Genomic DNA, 25,069 nt, shown 5'->3' with positions numbered 1-25,069 from the left:
ATGTTGTATGGCTGTTTCCACTCTTTGGCTACAACCACACACAAGTGGTCTGGTTTTTGAGACCACTGTAGCAGAGAGAAAGATGAGGCAGTGATTGGTATCAGAGAGCCTAACTGTGTTATTTTGGCTTATGCTTTGATTCAAAACATAATCTATAGAATCTGGCGGAGAACCGCTCCCCACCTCACTGACACAGACATATACTTGGAGCCTGGAGATGTCCTCACAAGCAACGAGAGATCTGTCACCACCTTCTACCATGTTATGTGATACCTGGCCCTGGGCAACTTCACTGTGGCTTTGGAGGGATCTGTCTGACATCTTCAATGAGGCCAGAGAACACTGTATGTTGTAAGTAGTAACACGGTTACCTCTTGAGATAGGCATTGTTATTACTCTGATTTCAAAAATGAGGACACTGAGACCTGAAGATAGTATGCAATTTTCCCAGGGTACCATGAACAGTAAGTGGTAGATTTAGCATTCAAATGTAGGTGGTCTGGGTCAATAGCCTATATGCTTAACTCAGTCTAGTTTGGCCACCATCTGTGTGGGAAAATTGCTTCCCCACTCTGGTCTCTGTCTTCATGAATGCAAAACAAGGGGGTTCATTAGTAGAAAACTGATAGTCCATGGGTCACATTTGGCCTGCATATGTTAAGTGTTTCGCTCTTACAGTGTTTATTTCATCTTACTATTTTATTTTATTTTGAGTTAGATGTCAACATTTACCAACCCCCCAAATTATACATGAAACAATTTTGGGTTCTACTAACAAAATTAGAAGATATTGCCACACTGTTTGGTAATAATAGGCTAGAGCCCAGAATCCACTGCCTCTTCTGGACAATGAGAAAATCTCTAATTCATCACAGTCTCCAATATTTCCTATTGCATCACGTTGGCATGTGCCCACCTCAGGACCTTTGCACATCTTGTTCATTGTGCTTGGAACACTCCTTCCCAGAGAGCTGCCTATCTTCTTTCCTTTTTCATGGCCCAACTGAAATGTCTAGAGTAAAAGTTCAGAGAAAAATGAAGATACTAGGAAATTTCTCCTTTAATAAAAGAGAAAATGCAGCCCTAAGACGTTAAATGATTTAGAGTCACATAGTTAATAGAGGACCAAAATGTGGGCCTCCTAATTTATGCTAGAAGACCCTTCCAGAAGAGTTTGCTCTTATAAAAGGACACAGGAAAAGTTCTGCAGATGAGTCTCTAGGCAACGTTGCTCTGTTGGCAGAATACAAATCACTGTGCCATGTGAAGGAAAGAAAAGGAAGTCGTGACAGGGAGCATTTTCCTGAATTCTTCTCTACTCATGTTACCCTAGGTTCTACCACCAACTACATCCACTCCTAATTCCAGCTGTGCTTTGATCAACTACTTTCCAACAGGTCCATGTCCTTTCATGAGCTCCCGACAGCACTGCCTCTATGCTACTCTCAACACTTCCTGCAAAAATGCCACACACCACAGCTTGCACGCCAGTTTTGTCTGGCCTGCATTGCATTGCCCCACACATTGCTTAAAAGTAACACAAAACAAGACAGTAACAATTCCTGTTAATTGTGGCACCAAGGCTAAACACTCTTTCTTTTCTAGCTAAATAAAGTCAGACTAATACTACGGGAGCAGGCAAATGAATTGTCTAAAAACTCCTTGGTTTCTTTTTCTCTCTATAAATCTCCCTAATTATAGGAACAGGAACAAAAATGATTAACCATTCATAATACTGTTGATAAAAAAAAAAAAAAAAAAAAAAAAAAAAAAAAGACAACCAGGACAGGAACAAAACAAAGCTGACAGGAGAAATGTTACAGATGAGGTTTTTCCTGAGTTTTTGAAGACACACCTATAGGTTCTTCAACCATTTCTGAAAGACTCTGCCTGAGTCCAAAGAATCAGATTAGGCAATCTCTAACTCTGGCCTGTGGCCACGGACCATTTATAAAACTCAGAGCAAACCACTCTGGGGACAGAGATTCCTAGAGAGGCTGTGAGGCATCATCAGGGAAAGTGAGAACATAGTTCATATGACTTTGTGTGAAGAGACTGTTCTCACTAACAGCAGGATTAGGAGCCTCTGCAAAAAAGAAATTACCCACTTTGTATCCTTTTACTTCCGACTCATTATCTAGGGCCTTCACTTGATCCCAATTCAGGATAATTTTGGAGTCCGATGAATTCCATATGATGTTTCCGGGGGGTTGACTTGGTGCTATAAAAAAATTAAGATATACGAAGTCACAGATTATTAAGTCTCAATGGATTCTGAGGAATATCTCCTTACTAGAATTCAAGAGTGGAGGCAATTTAATGGGCTATTGCACTAATATGTGTCTTCAAGGTCACTAAAATCTGACGAGATACAGCATTGCAAATGGAAAAAGATTCACTTGGTCGCCTAACATTTATATCTAAAAGAAGTAGCCCTTCCCAATGAAGAGAAAAACATTTATCTTTCTGTCCTCTGGAGCAATGAATTTTGCATGGTATTCGGAAAGGTTCAGTTAAAATGCTAAGGTAAATTTGAATACACATAATGATACCAATTAGTATGCAAATGATCACTGGGAGGTGGGGATGGGGAATGAACTTGGGATATGTCTGATGAAATCCCTAAAATATTTCTGAACAAGAATGTTCTTACGTGGCTTTCTGGTTGTCACATTGACTGTTGCGCTGGACGGGCCTGTCCCTGCAGTATTATATGCCTTGACAGCTAAATGATACAGCGCGCTGCCTTTTAAATTGGTGATTTTTGTTGATGTCTGATTTCCAATTGTTCGTATTTTTCTAGCATTTTCTTCCTTGTCATCATGTCTCCAGTATTTAACCTGAGAAAATAAAAAGGAAGACTGTGGGAATCATACCTATTAGAGATATTTCCAATGGTAGCAGCTTTTTATTTTGTCTTTAAATTTTTTAAATGTTTATTTATTTTTGAGAGAGAGAGACAGAGCACAAGCAGGGGACAAGCAGAGAGAGAGAGGAAGACACAGAATCCAAAGCAGGCTCCAGGTTCTGAGCTGTCAGTACAGAGACGGATGTGGGGCTCAAACTCGTGAACCACGAGATCATGACCTGAGCTGAAGTAGGATGCTTAAACCACTGAGACACCCAGGCGCCTCATCTGATCTTTAAAATGCAGATTCTGATGATGGAGTTGATGTTTTCCTACCAACTCATAAGTAGAGCTTTCAGAGCCAATGGCTTTGTACGCCCCGAGCACTCGTGGGCAGTATGAAGGGCTCCCTTTCCGTTCTCAGCTTCATAGTGAGATAGAAAGTGGGCACAACCATTGTTGGCTATTTCTCACCTTTCCCCCACATTTGTTTTGAGTCCAAGTGGATACTGGGTGTATCAAAAGTCAAAGCTCATTTCTCCATTCTTCTTGTAAATTCTTAGATCTGCATCTATTTTGAAAAAGATTTCTGGAGTGTAGCAGGAAAAGGGTGCTTTCAGCGTAGAATGTCAGTGGTTCAATAAATATCTGCTAGAAGCCTTAACAAATCCCTCTAAATGGGAATCTGAGTCTTTTTCCCAATAGAGTGTATGTTGAAGTTCTCACTGAGGGGTGCATCTTTCCGGACCCAACGCACATATCTCTTGCTTACCTCATAGCCTTGTATCCGTCCTCTGTTCTTCTCCATGGGGGAGGCCCAGAAAACTTCAATGTCTGTTGCAGACAGACTTCTGGCAAAGATGCTGGCTGGTGGTTTGGTGGGTTCTGCAGATGAGTGTGGAAAAAGTGATTACTTTATCAACTGCATCAGAACAGCTTCTAGATACTGGCATTATAAGGAGCAAATTGAGGCGCCTGGTTGGCTCAGTCAGTTAAGTGCTGACTTCAGCTCAGGTCATGATCTCATGGTTAGGGAGTTCAAGACCGGTGTCGGGCTCTGTGCTGACAGCTCAGAGCCTGGAATCTGCTTTGGATTCTCCATCTCTCTCTGCCCCTCCCCTGCTCATGCTCTGTCTCTGTCTCTCAAAAGGAAAAAAAAAAAAAGTTAAATAACTTTAAGTAAAATTCCAAGGAGCAAATAATCCATAGTTATATTACAGCCTTTAGTGATGAGGACACTAACACTCATTTTATAGAAGAGCTATGATTAACAACTAGAAGGTAGTTGTGACAGAAATGGTAAAGACAAAGTCTTTGATTTCTAAATTTGGGGGTAGCTGGAAGGGAAGCAACCCAGGACTCCTTAAGTTCAAGCACCAAGTTTTCATAGCTAGCAAATCCTTTAATACACACCCTTATTTAAACATCTCTTTTTTTAAATGTTATTTATTTTGAGAGAGAGATAGAGAAAGAACAGTGGAGAGGCAGAGAGAGAGGGAGACAGAGAATCCCAAGCAGACTCCACACTGTCAACATGGAGCCCGATGCAGGGCTCAAACTCATGAACCATGAAATCATGACCTGAGTCAAAATCAAGAGTAAGATGCTTAACCAACTGAACCACCCAGGTGACCCATAATACACATCCTTCTTAATCAGCATTTGTCATAGGTGAGAGTCCTAGTCACTGGATTATGAAAATAAGAGCAAAAGAACAAAGGGAAGCCAAATGACTTGACTAAGATTCAGGAAAGCCTGTCAACACTTCAGTCCTAAAATCAGCAGCATCTCAGAACTGAACAAATAACAAATATATAGGCAGCATAAGCCATACCTTCTTCTGCAGAATATACCACTGTGGTGGGACTGAAGGGGCCTTCTCCCTTATTGTTGAAGACGCCCACTTTAACCTCAAAGGGAGAGAAGGGGCGCACACTCTCATTCCTGAACACGTATCTGGAGGCATCGGCTGATGCCAGCACTGTCAGCATCCAGATCATTTTGCCATAAGGCCGGAAGGCCACCACATAGCCAAAGCCTCTACCATTCTGTAATTCCTCAGGGACCGTCTGGGAAAGAAGGGAGGCAGCCTTCAGAAATCACAGCAGTTCGATTCAAATGCTACAATTGTTTTATTTTACCCTACCTCCCACAATCTTATACATACATTCTTCCCCACCTATCTTACTTTGGGTTTTGTCAAGAGTATTAGGCTTGGGGCTTGCCATCAGTATGGATGAGGTATCGAAGTAGGTTAAACAGGCAAACAAACAAATAAACAAACAAAAAACCCAGTGAGAATTTGCAGTGGAGAGCCTGGCTTCTTGATGGGGGAGATCCAGCTCTGAAGTTCTTGCAAATGAAAGTCACTGGACAGTTGATCTAGAAACCGACATTCCAACATATACCATCCAATAAGAATCTTCCTCCAGGGCCAAACAGGCAAAAGACTTCATTGAAGAAGACCGTCTTGGTTCAAGAAAGCTATTTCCCCTCAGAAATGAGGAGTGAGGCTGGAGGGGGTAATTTCTTTCACTGCTGGGGCTTTGGTTAAATGCAAGATTTTTAACTTTGGGGGTAATGTCTAGAATCTTCCAAAAACATTAAGAACCCTTTCTAAAACTCCAATCTCATTTCTCAAAATCAATTTTTAATAAATTGGTGACTAACCTACCTCCAAGTTGTTTAAAAACCACCTTATAAAAGAGGACTCCAGAAGCAAAGCCAATTGCCAGGAAATTGTGCTGGTACACTGAATCTATTGCTGGCAGACATTTTAAATAAATTGGCCATGCATCAGTTCAGGAAGAAAGGAAAACTGGTTTTCTTTGAACCAGCTTTCATATATGTGTGTGTGTGTGTGTGTGTGTGTGTGTGTGTGTGTACACACACACACATTTTTTTTTCTTGTGTGGTCTTCCATTTCATGATTGTTTTTTCTGTGTTAAATCAAATTAAAACTTAACTCAACAATTGATGGGCAAGCGCCACCTTTTCTTGCTGGCAATCAGCTACGTGAGAGGGGGTGTTTGCACTCAAGTAAATTTCAGCTCTTAACAAGAGAAGAGAAAATTTCTTCTATTTGTTTAACATAGAGAAAAAAAATAGCTAGGCTAATGTATACTCCTTTTGTTCCATGATTCATTTACCTCCCAGGTTATAACCAGTTCAGATTTGCTGCCTCCGCCACCACTGACGTTAGCTGGGGTGACTTCGGGGACTGTGCAGGAGACAAAAAAACAAGTCATATCTGGTGTTAAAAGCAAATGAGAGGAAAGAAGGTTGCCTGACAGAAGTGACTCACTTTAAGCAAATACTCTGATAAACATATATCTTTGTCTTTTGAGATCAGAAACAGTGTGGTCAAGTGGCCCAAAGCATCAGCTTAAAGAAGTGAAACGTACCATGGAAATTGCCATTAGTTACCTGTTTCCCATTCAACAAGGTATGCATGTTATGTGACATGTCTGACCAATTGTTCAGCTCCGTCCCTAGAGGCCAAGCTTCAGTGGTAGGAGGAAAGGACAGAGGTTCTGGTTCTAGTGCTTGGATAGGCATTTATTAACCATGTGGTGATACACAAAAGACAGACAATACATACTCTGCCCGTGCAGAGCTTACAATCTAGTTGAGGTAGAGCGCACATGCAGAACATACAGAGGAATGGTGACAATAAAGAACAACACGGTGCAGAGAGAATGGAGAAGTGCAGTGGCGTTCTGAAGTAGCAGGCTGCTCAGAGTAGGGTTGGGCTAATGGCTTCTCGGAGGAAGGTGAGTTTTGAGCTGGGTGCTGAAGGAAGTGGTGGACATAGGTTGACCCCTGGCTCACTGTGCTTAACCTCTTTGATCCCCAGTTTTCTCTGTAAAAGAGGGGAAATTAGGCTAGCTTCCTCCCCAGGATTGCTGAGAGGAATTAATTAAATTACAGTTTTGGAGGGGTGGGGGGGGGAAGAAAGCATGGGGATTAGCTACATTATCATCAGGGAAACAAAAGACCCCATTGGTGTCTGGGTGTGTTCCCTTGGTTAAAGCCAATGAAATAGGTCTAGATGGAGTTTTGTCCAAGAGTAGGGTCAGACTTCCCATCTGCTTAAGGACCTTGCTATTATTCTTTCAACAAACATTTGGCGTTATCACAGCTGGGGACTCTACAAAGACCCACACCTAAGCCTCCCACATTACATGAGAGAAGGAAATGTACAACCAATGCAGATGAATTCATGTTATTCCCTCCCTGTGCTCATTCTAAGCTGTGCTTACAGAGGGTCATACTACACATACATACTGGCTTCGTATGAGTGAGCAGGATGTTCTGAATCTTAGCTTCTGGGAATGGTTTACACTCTAAGAAAAAAATCTTACTAAATATTTCTGAAGAACTTATTCCTTGTGACGAGTGACTTCTGTGTGTTCAATTCATTTGAAATGTGGGGTGTGCCTTAAAAAAGTAAATCCTGGTTGAAGAATCTTGGTGACAAACGAACCATTGAAGGAAGAGGTGGTGTTTGGAAGAACTAAGCACAGAGTGTCTCTCCCTGTACAAGGAGACCCAGGAATGAGTGCGAACTTATCTCTTGAACTCAATAAAATGAGCATCTGCGGGTCTGGTTTCTGATCATTATGAACATTCAAGGGAAGGGGGTGCTAATACAGAGCCTCATTAGGGCTGAAGAGCAGGAAGAATTCAAAGCCTTTTCCTAAGGAATAATAGCCACTGGCACAGACTCTCCATGTCCTGGATACTACTCACGAGCCTCTTCTGTCCTCCGCTTCTCCGAGGGCCGGCTGGGTTCCCCGATCCCAATCACATTGGCCGCAACAGTGCGGAATTCATACTCGACCCAAGGGTTCAAACCCACAACAGCCGCTGTGAATGTCTTCCCATCAATAAGTTCTGGCACTGAAAGACATCAAAAGGTGGAGATACTTTACAGGATTCCATGTTAAGCAGATAGGAACTTCCACCCGTCATGATTACTGTTACTGTGTGCAGGGCATTGTAGGTGGTCTGAGACTAGTTGTACAGCAGCTGTTACGAGGAAGTCATCCCAGAACTCTCTATACTAAACTAACAAGTTCAAATGAGACACCAGCAGATAACATTACGGTATTCAAGGCACAAAAGTGCTTGACTGTAATCATGACTGTTGTTACCTGACACGTTTTTCAGCATTTACCGTATAGTATTGGGCACACTGTTCAATTTCTACAATCATTCTATGAGTAAAGTAAAATTGCTGTGTTTATTTATACAGATGAGGAAAATGCGCCTTATAAAGATTGTTACTCATTCAAGATTGCGCTGGATTTGCTCCTTTGTCCGTGTGTTCCAAGCTCTATAACTTAACATAATAATGAATCTACAATATTACAATTCTGTAATATTGCTGACGGTGAACTGTACTAACCTATCTCATGAAGGAATCTGTAACCACAAAAGGAATGGCCACGAAGCACACAAAAAAGAAGTCAGAGAGGGAGAATTTGACAATATTCACCTACTAGTATTTGGAGAAGGGCTCCTTCCCAAGAGGACATGGCCCACTGTTTTGACACCATAAGCCATGAAGCTCTGGACATTGCCTCCGTGCTCACTGAACAACTTTTTGAATTTTAAACTGGTTATCATAAAGATGTCCCACGTGAGGGGTACCTGGCTGGCTCAATCACTAGAGCATGCGACTCTTGATCTCCGGGGTCATGAGTTCAAGCCCCACCATGGGTACAGAATTTACTTAAAAAAATAAAACAAAAAAAAATAAATAAAGATTTCCCATGTGGCCCAGAAGATTCAAAGGGAGGTTCCCTGTGGCAAAGCTGAGGCCATCACACTGGTCACTGGGATTCGGTGGCTGCCAGCCTCCTTATACCACAATTACAGAGTCCTAGCTTACAAAGGTAAAAAGTGGGGCTCTGGAGTCAGATCATCTGGATTCTAAACCTGAATCGACACTTAGTAGCCCAATGACCTTGGGCAAGTCGCTTAACCTTTCCATGCTTTGGTTTCCCTATCATACGATGAGGCTAATAACAATATCTATTCACAATGCTGTTGAGAAAATCCAAGAAAAGCACTTAGCAGAGCATATCATGTAGCGCATAGCAAGGGTTCAACAAATTCTAGTGTTTTTTTTTTTTTTTTTTTTTTTTTTTTTTTTTTTTTACCATCACTATCATCAGCAGCGGCAGCTTCATCCTCCTCTTTTCTTTCATTATATTTCTGTAGCACTTCCTATTTTTAAAAAAGTTTCACAATCATTTCTCTTTTGGGTCATAACCAAATCTTATCATGCCCATTTAACAGAAGAGGAAGATGCATAGTTGTATAGACATGTGCTGATTAGCAGAGTCAGGGCTAGAATGATCCCCTAACTTTAAGATTTTTGTGTATCTTTCCTTCCTAAGCACTTTTGAGATTCAGAAGAAAATCAATGAGCTGGAAACACACAAACCCATTTCTGAGGTTGGATAAGCTGAAGTAAAAAAAAAAAAAAAAAAAAAAAGAGGTTGTGAAAATCAATAGGATTCATCTGAATTGCAGAAAACCAGGCCTATCACTCCATGTATTTCTACCTCAAGACATTAAGGTCACACAGCCAACTCTTAGGAACTAGAAGAGTGTGTATCTTGCTTGCAAAAACTACTTGTTTGTCCATTTTTCCTCAAATGAAACCTAGATAAAATAACAAAAAGAGTCAATTTGGGGGGGGGGCAGGGAAGGTATGGTCAACTCACATTCCTTTATTTTTCAAGTTTGACAATCTTCTCAGGGCTCTGCTCTGCCAGGGCCATGGGCCTACCTGGCGGGGCAGATCTGAGGGGCTCGCTGAACCATCCAATCTGTAGTAGTGACAGGCGATGTGTACAATGGGCAGGGGCTTAATCAACAGAAGTTTATGACCTGTGCTTACTGGGAATTCCTTGTTCATGGGGAATAATGGCAATCCCTGATCCCCGTCATGAGTGGGGTTCAATGGGTTATCTGCACCTGCCAGTGTAGGGTAGGCACATGCTGAGCCAGGCAGTGTAGTACGTGTGTAGCCCGCAACATCTAAGGGCATCACAGACATACTTTTTAATATAACAAAATCTCATACCTCTTTATGCCCAAATTTAGCCATCTAAATAAAAATGGGCAGCAAGTCAAGGGGCTCCAGGCAGTCTTTAGTTATTGTTTTTTTTGAGAACACTATATAAACTTTTACAAAGGCTATGTAGACTAGCATAATCCACTGCTTCTCAAAGTATATCATTAATAGTACACAGATAATTTTAGGTAATAAGCAGATTGATGCATTTTATTTTTACAACTAATGTATTTTATTATGTATGTTAAGAAAAAATAAAACCAACATACAGATCTATCATGTGATAGACATTGTTGCTTAGGATAAGTTAAAAAACAAACAAAGAGCTGATATAAAGAAAAACATTAAATGAATGATAGTAGCATTAGATGAGGTCTAGGAAACATTTGTAGTTGTGTCTGAATGAGAACCTAGGTGGCCCTTGGTTTCTGCCACAGTGCTTTGTCCATTATGCTGAGTTTCAGAAGCCCCTGTGAAAGACCAGCACCAGGCATCCAATATGGTACCTGTATTGACTGCTTGCCAGCCTACGGAGAACGGAGTCCTGGCTTGAATGACATACATGGTGATGGGGCTGTGGTTGTCAGGCCCGGGCTTCCAGGAGAGCTGAGCAGTGGTATCTGTAATTTCATCTATGGTCACAGCCTCTGGGGGTCCTGGGGGACCTGTGAAAGAGCAAGACCCTTAGAAGGGAGCAGTGCGTTCAAATGTCCAAGCAAATGAATGCTTAATTGAATGCAGAGCTGATCCATTCAACCATTTGTTCACCCACTCACAGATTTATCACTTGTAAGTTCCCTTTTGAATACCTCTTTGGGTGTCCAGAATTCTTCTGGCTCTGAAACTACAGAGATGAATGAGACATGGCTCCTTCTTTCTTTCTTTCATTTTTTTTTAAGTTCATTATTTTGAGGGAGGGAGAGAGAGAGAGAGACACATGGGGGGAAGGGGCAGAGAGAGGGAGACAGAGAATCCCAAGCAGGCTCTGCACTGTCAGCACAAAGCCTAATGTGGGGCTTGAATCCATGAAATGTGAGATCATGACTGGAGCTGAAACCAAGAGTCAGATGTTTAACCCACTGAGTCACCCAGGCGCACTGACACGGCCCCTTCTTTCTAGGGGCTCACTGCATAATAAAAAAAAATAGGTAAACAAAGAATTAAAATAGAGTATCTGTTCCAAATGCTAGGAGAGAATACTGGGATACCACAGAAGTCCAAATTCCTTAATTCATCTATCATATGTTTACAGGTTTCTGTTATGGGCCAGGCAGTGTTATCTGTGGATAGAGTAGTGATAAATGAAGATAAGAGTATTTTGGAAATGGTCATTTCTACCACTGAGGCTGCGGATGTGAGCAGAGAGGGCTTTAGAATGTTGGTGGTCGCAGCGCTGCTCCTACATTCCCATTCCTGCTGCACTGTAATTACTAACCCCGCTCCTGTCCCGCATCATATGCAAACACACGCTTGTATGCAAGGGAGCTGCTGTGAAAATGACCAGTGCTCAAAAGAGTCACCAGACTGTGGCTTTTTCATTGGAACTTCAGGACGGGGCTGGAATCTAAAGACTCTCTCTCATTTGCAGTTTCCATAAGTCATACCTCTATTTTTCCTCTTATCTTCCTGATGTTCATTGTTTCTGCCCATGTACTTAAACCATGGAGGCAAGAGGAAATCAGTTTTAAACGAAGGCTTGGAAATCATAAATAAGTAGAGGGATGGAAAGCAGTAGGCAAACACAAAATATCAACACGGCCCAAGCAAAGACCCGGAGCTGTCCTAGATTCCAACAGAAAAGCTCTTAGTAGGCAGTTAAATGTATCTGTGGCAAGGCACAATTGACCACCTCAGGAAGGAAGGTGATTGTGAGGGAGACAGGATGACAAATCTCATGTCCCTAAGGAGGGATTAAGGAGATATTCCTAGGAGGGCTTTGCTCAGCCCCATAGAGCAGTCAAGTGTACTGCTAAATATGACTGGGCCAGGTCACCAGGCAGGGAACAAAGAGACGTCTAGCAGAGTGCTGAAAAGTTCAGTGTAATTTCCTGAAGTAAGACTTTGTTCTGAGATTCACTCTTGTACCCTTCCTATGATGTCCTAACTTTCTCTTTCTTTTTTTAAAAATCATTTTTATAGACCTACAGGTGAGACTAAATTTAGCTTCTCCCTCCTACTCCTGAATGAAAGGTCTGGAAATCTGTATGCTGAAACTGATTAATTTTCCATGGTGACATTTGAACATGTCAGTCTAATGCCACCTGGATAGAGCGGAGGCAAACTTTAGTCTTAACCAGATAAAGTCCAGAAGACAGTACCATCTTGTTTCCCACTAGCTTTCTTATCCTAGATCTATGCCCCACCCCCATTTCAATGGGTGCTCTTTTCAGGGCCTTTAAAATCAAAGTACACAAGTATAAAAGTGTTCCCCTCCAAACTCCTCAATAAATTAAATTGATAGGAATTATCTGAGCCCATTGCTGTTAACCAAATAAAGGAAATGAAAGGGTGTATGAACTTGGCCATTGGAGATGAGATGGTACTTTCAGCTTTGTTGACGCTGTGTGCTCCTGACCAGTGTGGAGACATGACCTCAAAGAATGTTTACCAACTTTGTCTTGGGGAAGTTGGGTCACTCTTTCAAAATGACAAAATGAGCAAATGTTTATCCTCTGAACAAAATGTTCACATGGCCAGGGGCCCACAGATGTTTCTGTCACAGGCAACAGAAGAGGGAATGTTGGTGTGAGAACAGTGATTCTGCTGCTCTCCCAGTGATGAATGGCCTTTCCACCTGTCTTAGTGCGACAGACTAAATAAAGCAGGTATCCGAGAATCAAGGAAGCTGGAGCCGACACTCAAAGCTCTACCAGTTTCAGATACACAAATCTTTTACAGGGCAGTGGAATGCATTTCTGCATCCTTTCTGTAATATGCAGAAAAGCTGCAAGAGCAGAGCTAAAGGAAATAAAAGGAAAGATTATGGTTTAAAATGGCATATTAATTTATTGGCCTTATTAACTGATTAGACTAGATTTTCTTTTAGACTGAGTTTGCAAATTCCTCTTGGTATTTAATGTTATTTTCTGTGAAATGAAGTATACAATATCATTTAAGAACTTCAAGTATTACTGATTTAAATATTTATTAGTCTAATTTATTGGCGTTTAAACTGCTGATCTGAACATTATCCTAATTAAATAGAGGATAAATTTTCAGCAACAGAATTCTTTTGTCCCCAGGGGTAGAGCAAACCAGCTCTCATGTATTTTAAAGTGGAAATAAACACGTTTCTATAAGTTATTCAATGGGCAGCTCAACCCAGGTTGCAAGTTTTTTTTCTCTTATCTGACTCTTATCTGTACCATTACCTACAGAAAGGTTTTTGTAGGCAATTTAAAGAGGAACTAAAGCAGACAGGATGGAAAAGCTATTTTTCTTTAACCTCTCTTGACAATGAGTTTAAGTAGCTAACTCCCACACATCTCCCCCACTCAGGTTATGCCTAGAGGGCACAGCAACACTTCAGTTGCTTCCCACAATACCTTGTTCACCCTGCACTCGGATTCACCCTGCCTCCACAACTAATTTCCCCTGGAGTTTTGTATGCTTGCACTCAAAACTCTGCTGGCTAGAGATTCCTAAACACCAATAGTTAGGGTTCAGATGAAGGAGGTGCTAGACAAGAGATTATTTTGATGTTCTGATTTGGCTTTACTTTCAATACTTTTTCTGAAGCCACTGTTATATCAGTGCCCTAAATCACTAATTTGACTTAGCCCAGATGAAACATCAAAAGGCACTTTTAATACTTTAGAAAAGCCTTGTGCATGCATCGGTTTGATTCTGGTACGTATCCTGCTTCCCAAAGATTTTAATTTCAATATAAAAATATTTCTGGGGCACTTAGGTGGTTCGTTGGTTGAACGTCTGATTCTTGATTTCAGCTCAGGTCATGATCTCACAGTTTGTGGGATGGAGCCCTATGTCGGGCTCTGTGCTGACAGCACAGAACCTGCTTGGGATTCTATCCCTCTGTCTCTGCCTCTCCTCTGTGCGCACACGTGCGCGCACTCTCTCTCTCTCAAAATATATAAACTTAAAAAAATATTTCTTAAAACTCCATTTACTTCTGTTCCTTTATAAACTGGTTTTTGGGGCTCAGGCAGGGCCTGTGTAGCCATTAGGTTGAACTTAGGCCATGCTGATAGTGCTCAAGAAAATCTCACAAATGTCATTTTGTCATTTGTCATCAGCCTCCAGCTTATTTACTACATCCTAGGAAGTTCCTCTAAAGGCATATTTTAAGAACTGTATAGAACTATTAACTTTAGGGAAAAAAGGGAACTGAGAAAATGTGGTGATTTTTCTGAAGCCACTGTTATATCAGTGCCCTAAATCACTAATTTGGCTTAGCCCATATGAAACATCAAAAGGCACAGTTTGATCCTTCTTTAAACTATTTGCTTTTGTTAATCCAAAATTATTCTAGAAGGTCATATCAACTCCAACAGCCATAAATCGGGGCACTCGGGGCACTCACAGGAGTTATTTTCAGTATGGAGTAACCGGATTTGCTCTGCAGTTTCTGGTGATACCCCTATGAAAAAGAGATCCGCACAGAACTTCTGTAGGCTGTTAACCACTGTTTACAATGTTCAGCTTCTACCTGACTTTCTTCCATAATTCTCAAGTGGTGAGGTTTTTAGAAATCTGTGCAGCGGTAGATATCATAAAAGTGTTTCAAGAACAGAAACCAGAATTCCACATACCTCTGACAATCAGGTCTGCAGCAGCAGACAGCCTGTCTACACTTGTTTGGACCATGCAGACGTATTTCCCAGCATGCTTCAGCTGGATGTTTCGGATCATCAAATCACCAGCTGAATCCTGCTGATAAAGTAGGGGAAAGTGGCTACAATTACTTTTTAATGAGCTCTAAATATCATTATCACATGAAGGACACTGTGACTAATGGATTTATTTTACACTGGCTGATGAAAACATTAGTGATGCAAGCCATAGCCTATTAAGAATATGTGAGCCTGCTTGAGAGATAAAAACGCCAACATTTTCAGGACACACCTTAGACAAGACCTCAGGTATGTGGTTTCTCTGGGTCTTTGGAGCAGTTTGCACCCATGTTGGAAGCACTTAAACTACTTACGGTGGCTCTCGATTTAGTCCTGTGGGTTGCTTCAGATATGCGCTGAGCCTGAAGCCTTCACTGGCATTCCAATACTTTGGAACTCTATATTTAGAAAGGGGAGGCAAGCCCACATTTGGAGGCATCTGCATTTTACTGCACAACTCTGTCTCATAGCCAGCATTTTGATTGCTCCCAGATTTGAATTAAAAGATTATGAGGACCAGACTCTCTAAGGAAATCTAGCATCACCTAGTGTGGAATGCTGCTAATTTGTTTTTCAAATGCCAAATGCAAGTTTGATTAGCAGATGAATAGGACTGATTACATCCCAGTATGGATGTCTGTGTGCCACAGAAATATTTCTACTCATCCACCAGCATGGTACTTTTAATAAATATGACAAGATGTCTCCGCAGGTTATCGCAAAGGTGGCATTTTAACCAAAGAACATGGCTACACCTTGGAGGGTGGTTATTCAAAAGCTTGGAGAACAGGTGGCTTGCGTATAAGTGCTCTCTACAGGCCAGATTCAGGAAGCTATGCTTACTTCTAACCCCCCAATGGATAACAAGATAACATAGGTTATTTTGGCCCTGTTGCTGTTCTTCCAAATGACAATAATGTTGGATAATGCTTAATAGTATTAGAATATGGGAACCATATATTAAAGCTGAATACTCACATGTTCTACGAGGTCAGTACTCTTGTTATCCTTACTTTACAGATGAAGAAACTCAAGCACAAACAGGTTCTATGACTTGCCTAAGGTCACCTAGGTAGTAAATGGCACAGCTGGGATGTGAATCCGTAAGGTCAGGCCACTCTACCATCCAGAAAGACCTTATTCTCATTCTAAATAAGGTGTACTTAATTCCCTTTGTTTTAGAGCAACACATCCCAAATTTACCCAGGACAATGGAAGACCTGGAACTGCCAATAGTTGTAAATAGGTTGAGAAGAGAGGCTCAAGTATTTAGTGAAGGGAAAGTTGATGGTTGGTCCTCAGCTATCTTGGGCTGTGATTTCATGAAAGTCTCTGGGTATTAGCTCACTGACTAGGCCTGCTGGGTGAGGTTGTGAGAATCAAACGAGACCGTACATGTACGTGAAATCCTAAAAACTGTGAAGCACAGAGTGCAAATTGGTATTACTGATGACCATGAGCGATCATGTCAAAGGTATTAAATCTAATTCAAGAAGAGCTGTGATTTTTTTTTTTTTTACCTGAAATCTGTTTCATTTTTAACACTTGGGTTCTCATTCAGATTGTATTTACTAATCAAGTTTTATAATTGCTCAGTAAAATAGGATAATAATTGTTACCCTATCTCACAGGTTTTCTGTGAGGTTTAAAGAGCCTATATACATGAAAGTGCTTGATAAATCAGCAGGCACTTTGCAAACAGAAGCCATCATCGTCACCATTATTGGTACTTCTTTACCCAAGACATTCGTGTGTTAGGACTCTTGAGTATAGGTTTCAACAGAAAATATGCCTCATGAGGGGGCACGTGCAGGGAAGGCAGAAAGCTGTATTTGTTTTAAGGAAATGTATACACTGTGCCAATAATCCATTTTATTCACCAAGGGCTTAAGGGCCGAGGAGAATAGCTATAGCCTGGAAATTTCAGAGTACAACAAAGTATTAACAGAATGTGCTGTCTTTGTTTACAGATTTTGACCAGAGTTGTGTTTTTAAAGTAAAACTGAAACAAAGACAAAAAATAAAGTCAGGATTGAGGAAAGAGTCTCACACAAGGAGACCACAATAACTTTCTCTTTTCCTTTGAAGTCATCCAGATCAAACAGTTCACTGAGATCTACATTCATGTTCCCACCACAATGAACAAAACAGCACCAGGTTATTTTCCCCTGCTGTGGTCTGTTCTGTTTCTGACAGAGCACTTGGAGGCTGTCAAAGGACAATGGAATAACAGCTTTTCTAAAAACTGCTATAGGCTGGCTCTCCCAAGCATAACTTCCACTATGCTGACCCAGGAAGCAGAAACTGCAAAATGGCTTGACTTCAGAATTGCTTCCTTACCTTTTCTATTGACAAGTCCTACCTCTACAGACATGAACGATCCTGGTAGCTAATATACTTATTTCTCACAATTTATAGTGCTGTCCTGAATCTTGCACTTATTAGCAATAACTGATTGGTGTTAGCAGAGTTTCACAGAACAGACAAGCCTTTCCCATAGGAAAGGCTAACGAGAGTGATTCCACAGATAGAGCTCTCTACAGAAGGTGGTCATTAGAGCTTGACTCCATTAGGGGTGTCTCCACCTGTGCCTCAGCCCTGGCCGATCAACAGCCAGTCCAGCATAAAGTCCTCATGTGTCTGACTGGCAGGGCATTTATTTCAATGAGTCAGGCAGCTGTTCTAATTGGTTGGTGCCTGTGCCGTTCTGGGAGATAATATTTTTAGCATCTCTCCTGCCCAAGACATTGGTCTTAGTATGAAAATGAATATTCTGCTTAATCTATGAAAAGTTTTCTCAATTTATAGTTTCCTGTTATTAACATCAATATTACTCTTCCTTCAATTAGTACAACTATTTAAATGTATCAAATACTTCTTTTGTGGTAGGCATTGGGCTATGAACTTTTCTAGACCCGAAGGTATTTAATATCTTCAATGCCCTTGTGAAATTAATATTTCTCTCACTTGGTTTCCAAGCTGCATCATATCAAAGAAGTCCATAATGCTTAATATTGGCAATTTCATACAGCCTTTCTCAACCAGGGTTCCAAGAGGGAATGCCTAATGACCCAAGGCATCCACAGATAGAATAAACTAACTTCTCTCCTACATATCCAAAATAGTACCAGTTGTATATGATATCTGGGAAAATTGACAAAATGCTCAAATAACTCTTGGTGTTCTGTGAGAGACATCATTTGAAAAGGCAGCAAGAATGTAAGTCAAGTAATTAACATGAGTAGTAATGTATATGGTTGAGTGGAAAGCAGATCCTCAACCTATCATCTGGATAATTTTATAAACTAGCCCACTTATTCTCAACATAAGGGGGAGGTGAGGCAAAATGAAGCGGGCACATTGGATTCCTATGGCAGGGGCTGGGGAAGGCTTTTCGGATCATAGCTTCATTCTTATTTTCCACTGCTTTATGGTTGGACCCTCCATAAGAATGGCAGTCAGAGTGAATCTTCATTACTAGTGAGCATGTAGGACTGTGGTAGGCCCCCCAAAAATTTTTTGAGAACAAGTGTGGTAAATACAAATTGTTTCCAGATTTAACCTCATCTTGGCATGTGTTCAATGGTAGTATGTATTTTTATGGAAAGTAAGGCTTTTGAAAATTCAAACATTTGAATTCAAAATTACCTGGATAATAAATACTCTGATCAGACTTTCAGATTCAAGAAAGAGAGCCCTAATGTCGCAATGATGTGGCTCCAAGGGGAGTTTAATCAGCTGCCTAAAAACACATGAGTAAAGTATTCTTAAGATATTTTTCTTAACCAGGTGCCATGATATATGGTACTGCATGGGGCACAGAGCCTGGGTTTTGAAGTTTAAAGCTGAGTTCTGCAATTTAGGGCTTTGAGGCCAAGGCAAGCCATACAATTCCCCTGAGCTTCAGTTTGCTCGTTCATACATAGCATGGAATAACTAGCCTATAGCATTGCTGTGAGGGTTACGAGGACTGCCATATAGCCTCCACTAAGTAAGTGGAGCCATGTTTATCAGGCAAAAAGGAGCAGGAATTAACCAAGAATTTCTTAAAATAAGGTGCTTGAACAAAATGATCACAGAATAACCATACATTTCTTTTCATGTTAGTCTAAACAAGTTGAGTCACTTTTGAGAAGTTCAGTTGCATACTGAATTTCCCGTAGATAGTCTGATATTAATACTTACCCCCCCGACTCTCTCAAAGTGGTCCCCATCTTTGTCAAAGTCTATCAGGTGTCCATTAAATGACCAAGTAAAGACGATGTCCAGCGAGTGATCATGTGTTACCTGGCATGGCAGAACAATACTTTCTCCAACAGTGACATCCATACTGGAAGGGGGGACCATCACCCTTGTTGGATCTGGAGGGTGAAAACAAAGGCAAACAAACAACAAAGCCTGAGAACTTGTGTGGAAATAAAATGCAGGATCCAAGAGCAGGATAAAACACTAAGTAGTTTTGCTTTATTTTTTCTTAGGCTGTGACCAGCAAACCTCAGTCATCTGGGAAGCTGAGACTCAGGCCAGGAGGTCATTTTTAATATGAAAAGATGAAAACACTCATTATGAGAACCTTCACAGAGCAACAAAACTCAGCTGGGGAGCACTGAGGTTAGATCTCAGAAGACACTCACAGAAGGGCCCGCTTCTGGCAGTCCGGCTCAGAAATTGCCTCTTTAAAAAGGTTTTCATATCTCCCCAGTGTCACTAGAAAGCAGTAATTCAGTTGAGTACAAACAGGGAAAAGCCATGTTAATTTCAAGTTTGGCTTTTTTTCTCCCTATTATAAAAGTGATAAATGCTTAGTATGGGAAATTTAGGAAATTCAAGAAAGTTAAAAGAAGGGACCAACAAAACCAAACCAAACAAATCCTACTTACTATTTTACTGTCCAGATAAAACCTCTATTTTCATTTTGATATAATTTTCCTCTGTCTTCTTGATTTATAGTTTTTTAGTTGTTTTGCATTATTGTAAACACGATACACATATGATTTATCTTTTTTCCTCTGCTTACTATGATATAGGTTTATTTCTTTATCCACATATTTTTATAATCTGCATCATGTACTATTAAGTTTATAGTCTCAGTCTATTTGAAACTAAGACATTTTAGCAACTTTTATTATAAATGTAATATAAAAATTCTGTAATGAACTCATTGACAAAATTATATATATTTGTATATGTAGATTACATCTTTAAAATAAGAAAAAATTCACTTCTAAATTTACCCTTTACATTATGATTTTAATTGAAAATGAAATGGGCTTGTGTAGCTGAGACAGTTTATAAACCCCAATACTACATTCACATGCCAATGATCTTTTATTTTTCCACTGCAACATTATTTCATAAATGTTGTCAGAGAGTACAATGGTGGAAAGCAACTTGAATTAAACGTAAAGGTCACATAAGTACCTAAAGAATGAAATTCTGAATTCAGCCATATTCCAGAAATTTCTCCGCTCTCAACCAAATCAGACAAAATCAACCAAACAAACCATAATAAAGAAGACAAATCAGGAGCGCCTTGATGGCTGTTGGTTAAGCATTCAACTTCTGCTCTGGTCATGATCTCATGGCCTGTGGGTTTGAGCCCCGTGTTGGGCTCTGTGCTGACAGCTCAGAGCCTGGAGCCTGCTTCAGACTCTGTGTCTCCCTCTCTCTTTCTGCCCCTTCCCCACTCGCACTCTCTCTCTCTCTCTCAAAAATAAATACACATGAAAAAAATTTTTTTTAAAAAAGAAGACAAATCAAAAGCAAACAAAACAATGAAAAAATATTAATACCCTTCAATACTCACAGGATTGTATTTCAGGCTGTGGGGTATATAAATATTAATTAAGTGTACCTCCCCAACTAAAATCTCAGCTGGAAATTTTGAAATGATATCTCATAGAACACGTTTGATGGGCCTTACTTTCTAACAACACATACTGAACTTCTTTAAAGAGAGTATTTAAAAGAGTTTTTCTGCCCTCTTCTTATCCAACCATGGAAAGCAAACATCTCAAGTCATTAGAAAAGGAAAGTCTGTGCCCATAAACAGATTATTATCTCGGGTTAAGATATCCTTTTGCTGTTTTCCAAAAATAGGACAAGATCATAAATGGATTGGTGTGTTTTCATTCATTGCTGTATGAGTGATGTCCACAAAATGAGCAGGTACAAACAGGCATTGTCAGATAAGAGGTAATGGGAGGTAAAATCCTTTATTTTAAAATCTGAGGCTTTACAAGTTACATAATCAACATTTGCTCTATTGATTAACTGACCTGCAGCTATAGATACAGATTGAGATTTTTAAAATTTTTTTTTTTTTTTATGTTTTATTTATTTTTGAGACAGAGAGAGACAGAGCATGAATGGGGGAGGGGCAGAGAGAGAGGGAGACACAGAATCGGAAGCAGGCTCCAGGCTCTGAGCCATCAGCCCAGAGCCCGATGCGGGGCTCAAACTCACGGACCGCGAGATCGTGACCTGAGCCGAAGTCGGCCGCTTAACCGACTGAGCCACCCAGGCGCCCCCAGATTGAGATTTTTAAATGAGGGAACGAACTGAGAGCAAAACATCTTAGAATAATTCTCAGTTTTAAGTTTAAATTTTCCTCATCTATAAAATGGAAACTGGAATGAATGATTCCTGGTTAAAATCATAGGTGTGTATGGTTTTTATTCGGCAAGCTTTTGCCTAATTTTCCTCTAACTAGCTGTCTACTGATTTCACAATTTAGGTTCTTATCTTAATGAACCTCCATTCATTTGTTGATTTATCATCCACCAATTGTGTAGTGTGTATTGTATGTATAACCATGTCTTGGTACCAAAAGAGATATAAAAAAGAATGAGGGAATAAAAGCATTCATAATAATGAAGTGAGCCACTTACATTCCAGACACTGTATTAACACTTTACGTGGATTATTTCATTTATTCTTAAGAAATAGGTACTATTATCATCTCTACTTAACGGATGAGGGAAACCGATGCCTAATAGCCGTTAAGGAACTATCTACTGTGCTAAGCTGCCTCCTTTCATTTAGCTGAAAACATGATATCCATTCGCGAATCATCTAGAGAACAAGTCTAAGGGCATAATACAGCAATTTGTACTCTTGCTTAATTCAATAGTGAATTGAATTAAATGCAGAAGAAATTCCGAGAGGGATGTGGGGTGAAGACAGTTTCAGAGGGCTTTACTGCAAGAGTAATGAAGTTACTACCTTAACAAAGTATAAAAAACAGCTATGACTTTATGCCTAAAATGCTGGCTCCAGCTCTAAGCTTACACACCAGACTTCTGAGAGCAGAGTCAAATGTCCAGGCTCAAGACCATAAAAATGTCTTCGCTCCCTACTTCTGACAACTTCTGGGTGAGCAACAAGGAGTTGGCACATGTTCCAAAGCCTAGAGTCATATGCAATTCTGGCTCGCACTTTTAATTGACATTTGTTTGCTGAAGAAGTGCTCATCCCTTTATGCACATGTATGGATTGGGGACAGATTTTATTATCAGTGAACTCAGTAGCCGGTTGACCAAGGACTAGAAAAGTTCCCTAAATCAAGGATTATGCTGGTACAGTCTGGGCTGACAGCTGCTAATTCATTAACTTAACACTTGTCACCGATTCATGTTCTGAGCCCTCGAGCAGCAAGAATCAATGCAAAGCAAGCCATGCAGTGTATACACACCAGAGAGGTCTCCTTGGGACTAGAGAAAATTAAACTAAAGAGGTTGAAACCTCATTATCTAGTTGGTTTTCTGAAATCGTACGCTTGTTCAGTACTCTTGCTTTCTATGTTGTGAATTCTGATGCTTTTCACTTGATTAATTTCCTTAAATCTGAATACAAACGCTGTACACAAATAAACAGATGGCTTCTTCAAAACAAAACTGTCTCCCCTCCTTGGGTTTTAATTCATCAAGATGAGGAAGAACCTATATTTACGACTTCTGTTCTGAAGAGTCACTCCAGCTATTGTTCTGTGCATAGAACTCTCAAAGGCAATTAGGACTCAAGATGTGAATTGATGTCTGGATTTGGATATAATTAAATACCAACAATAAACATGACCAACAACACACCTAAACTTTGCTGCTTGCTCTTGGTTCAACCTGCAGAGAATGATAAATTCAGAACTCCAGAAGAATGATGTTTGAAATGTGTATATTTACCAAGTGTTTAACCCCCCTAAAATAAAATAAAATAAAATAAAATAAAATAAAATAAAATAAAATAAAATAAAATATATGTTCTACATTGTTTTCTATAATAGAGGACAGAATGTAAACTAAGTGCTTTGTTCTAAAGAGCATGACAACCATGAGAGAGACAATTATGTTCAATTCTGTTAATGTTTAGGTCAACAGTTAGATGCATAAATTACAACACTTATTATCCAAGTCATATTATATTTAGACTTTCATTGTTGATGGAAAAGCTTTCTGATCCAGGGCTTTTATTATTTGTAAAAACAAGTACCTGTGAGTCCACAGGGTAAGAATTCTATTTTGATTTTGCTTCCCCTATACAATACCAACCCTTCCTTCATTTCAGTTGATAAATACTTTCATTCACAGTGCCAAGATATTCACTTGGTGACTACCAGGAAAGTACTTAATGTGTGTTTTATTCCTCTTCATTCTTCCTTTTGTTAGTGAATTTCTTCACTAAATGGTTTTGATGATGCCTTTTAGTTAGGTTGTGTCTTCTTTTTTAAATTCATTTTTATGGATGGAATTTTAAACATGGGATTCTTCAAAACCATGAGGTAGTCAAAGCTGACAGCTCCCCTCAAATGACACAGGGTGAAGGGCCAGAGAGCAATTTTTAATAGTTAAATGCTACAACAAAGATGGTTGGTTAATTTTCACGATAAATCTGGAGGTAGAATCCTAGGGATGAAGTACACTCTTAGTTGGTCTCATCTTTGGAATAAAAATAAAACCTGTGTCTGATGAACTATATTTATCAATTCTGCACAAAACACACATCTTAGGAATACCCTAAACATGAGATGAAAGTCCAAATTCACAGTGATTTCAAGCTGGACCAATTCTTTTCATTTAGGATGAAATGTAATAGGGATAAAGGCAAAAGGTTACCCTTAAAAAAATCAGCTACAAAAGTACAGGCTGGAGGAAGACTGGATTGGCAGCTCATGTAAAAAAGACTAGAACATTTCAGTGTCAACAGGGTCTGTGAAGCTGCCAAAAAAAAAAAAAAAAAGCGAATGTGATCTTAAGTTGCACAAATAGCGTATGGTATTCCATCTTAGAAAGGTAAAAGTTCCGTTGTATTTTGCATTAATGAGACCACAGCTTGTTAGGAACAGCCTTTGGCTTCCTTGGCAGATTAGTGCACGTAGGGTAGTGAAGCACCTAATAAATCTATAACAGCTAAAATAACAAAATGTTTGAAACAGAAAGAGAAATTAGAGGAGATATGAGAGTAGTCTTCAAATATGTGAAGGCTTTATAGGCAGAAGATGAACTAAACTTATTTTCTGTTGCCCTAAAGTACAAGGTACAAAGAGGTATATTCTGGCTCTGTGTAAGAGAGAACTTTCCAACAATTTGACCTTTTCAACAGGGAAATGGGCTGCCTCAGGAAAACATGAATCACCATTTCTGCAAGTATTTTAGTAGAGGTAGGCACCATTAGAGAAGACATGTCAGGTTACACTGAAGGCCAGCCAGGCTGGATAAAGCCTATTAGAGCTCGGAAGACAGATGATTCCCTGACCACCCTACTCACTAGTGATCCTTTCCTTTAGTGAAGCTTGTCAGCATCAACTATTTTATTTCTTCAACATTAAACCTGAGCATTGTTGAAGACTATCATTTACATATATTCAGTTTCTCCCCTACAATCAGGTTCCTTGGGGTCAGGGACCACATCTTATACTTTTATAATCCCTGCAGCCTAGCTCTGTACCTACTCATGAGGGCTGGTTAAGATAAATTGTTGACAAACTGTGAATGGTGGTATTGGTTAATGATAAACATAAGGCCCTGAACCTTGAAGTGCTGTAGATTGGGAAGGTATTGTGCTGATTTTCTTATTATGTACATAGAACATAAAAAAGGAGCCACCTAAGGGTTCATTCACTCTATATACTCTGGCTCTTCCTCTGTGTTCATTACTGACTTTTGCCTCTAAGGTGACATTTAGGGTTTATTTTTTTCTTGCTTGTAAAAAGCAATTTATTTTAAAAACAATTTATCTCTGAATAATTTCAAATTTACACAAAAGTATCCAGAAATACAAAGGATT

The 25,069-nt window shown here is 40.0% G+C and overlaps 1 protein-coding gene across 5 annotated transcripts in view; it reads right to left on the bottom strand.

The window, feature by feature from the left end:
- The window catches only part of CNTN4 (contactin 4), an 898,074-nt gene that overhangs the window by 8,598 nt on the left and 864,407 nt on the right, over positions 1 to 25,069 (bottom strand). For 4 of the 5 annotated variants that reach the window (XM_078442806.2, XM_078442805.2, XM_078442808.2 and 1 more), the window contains 9 exons: positions 18,977 to 19,152; positions 14,711 to 14,831; positions 10,445 to 10,603; positions 7,601 to 7,750; positions 5,998 to 6,068; positions 4,683 to 4,917; positions 3,621 to 3,733; positions 2,654 to 2,840; positions 2,109 to 2,221 (listed from right to left, as the gene is read on the bottom strand). In XM_078442806.2, coding sequence (XP_078298932.2) covers positions 2,109 to 2,221; positions 2,654 to 2,840; positions 3,621 to 3,733; positions 4,683 to 4,917; positions 5,998 to 6,068; positions 7,601 to 7,750; positions 10,445 to 10,603; positions 14,711 to 14,831; positions 18,977 to 19,152 — 1,325 coding nt within the window. The remainder of the gene's footprint in view (positions 1 to 2,108; positions 2,222 to 2,653; positions 2,841 to 3,620; positions 3,734 to 4,682; positions 4,918 to 5,997; positions 6,069 to 7,600; positions 7,751 to 10,444; positions 10,604 to 14,710; positions 14,832 to 18,976; positions 19,153 to 25,069) is intronic. The other variant, XM_078442809.2, reaches the window with a different exon arrangement.

This window comes from Panthera onca, chromosome A2, assembly GCF_046562875.1.
Source record: "Panthera onca isolate mPanOnc1 chromosome A2, mPanOnc1 haplotype 2, whole genome shotgun sequence".
Taxonomy (NCBI): Eukaryota; Metazoa; Chordata; class Mammalia; order Carnivora; family Felidae; genus Panthera; species Panthera onca.
This window is presented reverse-complemented; position numbering and strand designations above follow the sequence as displayed.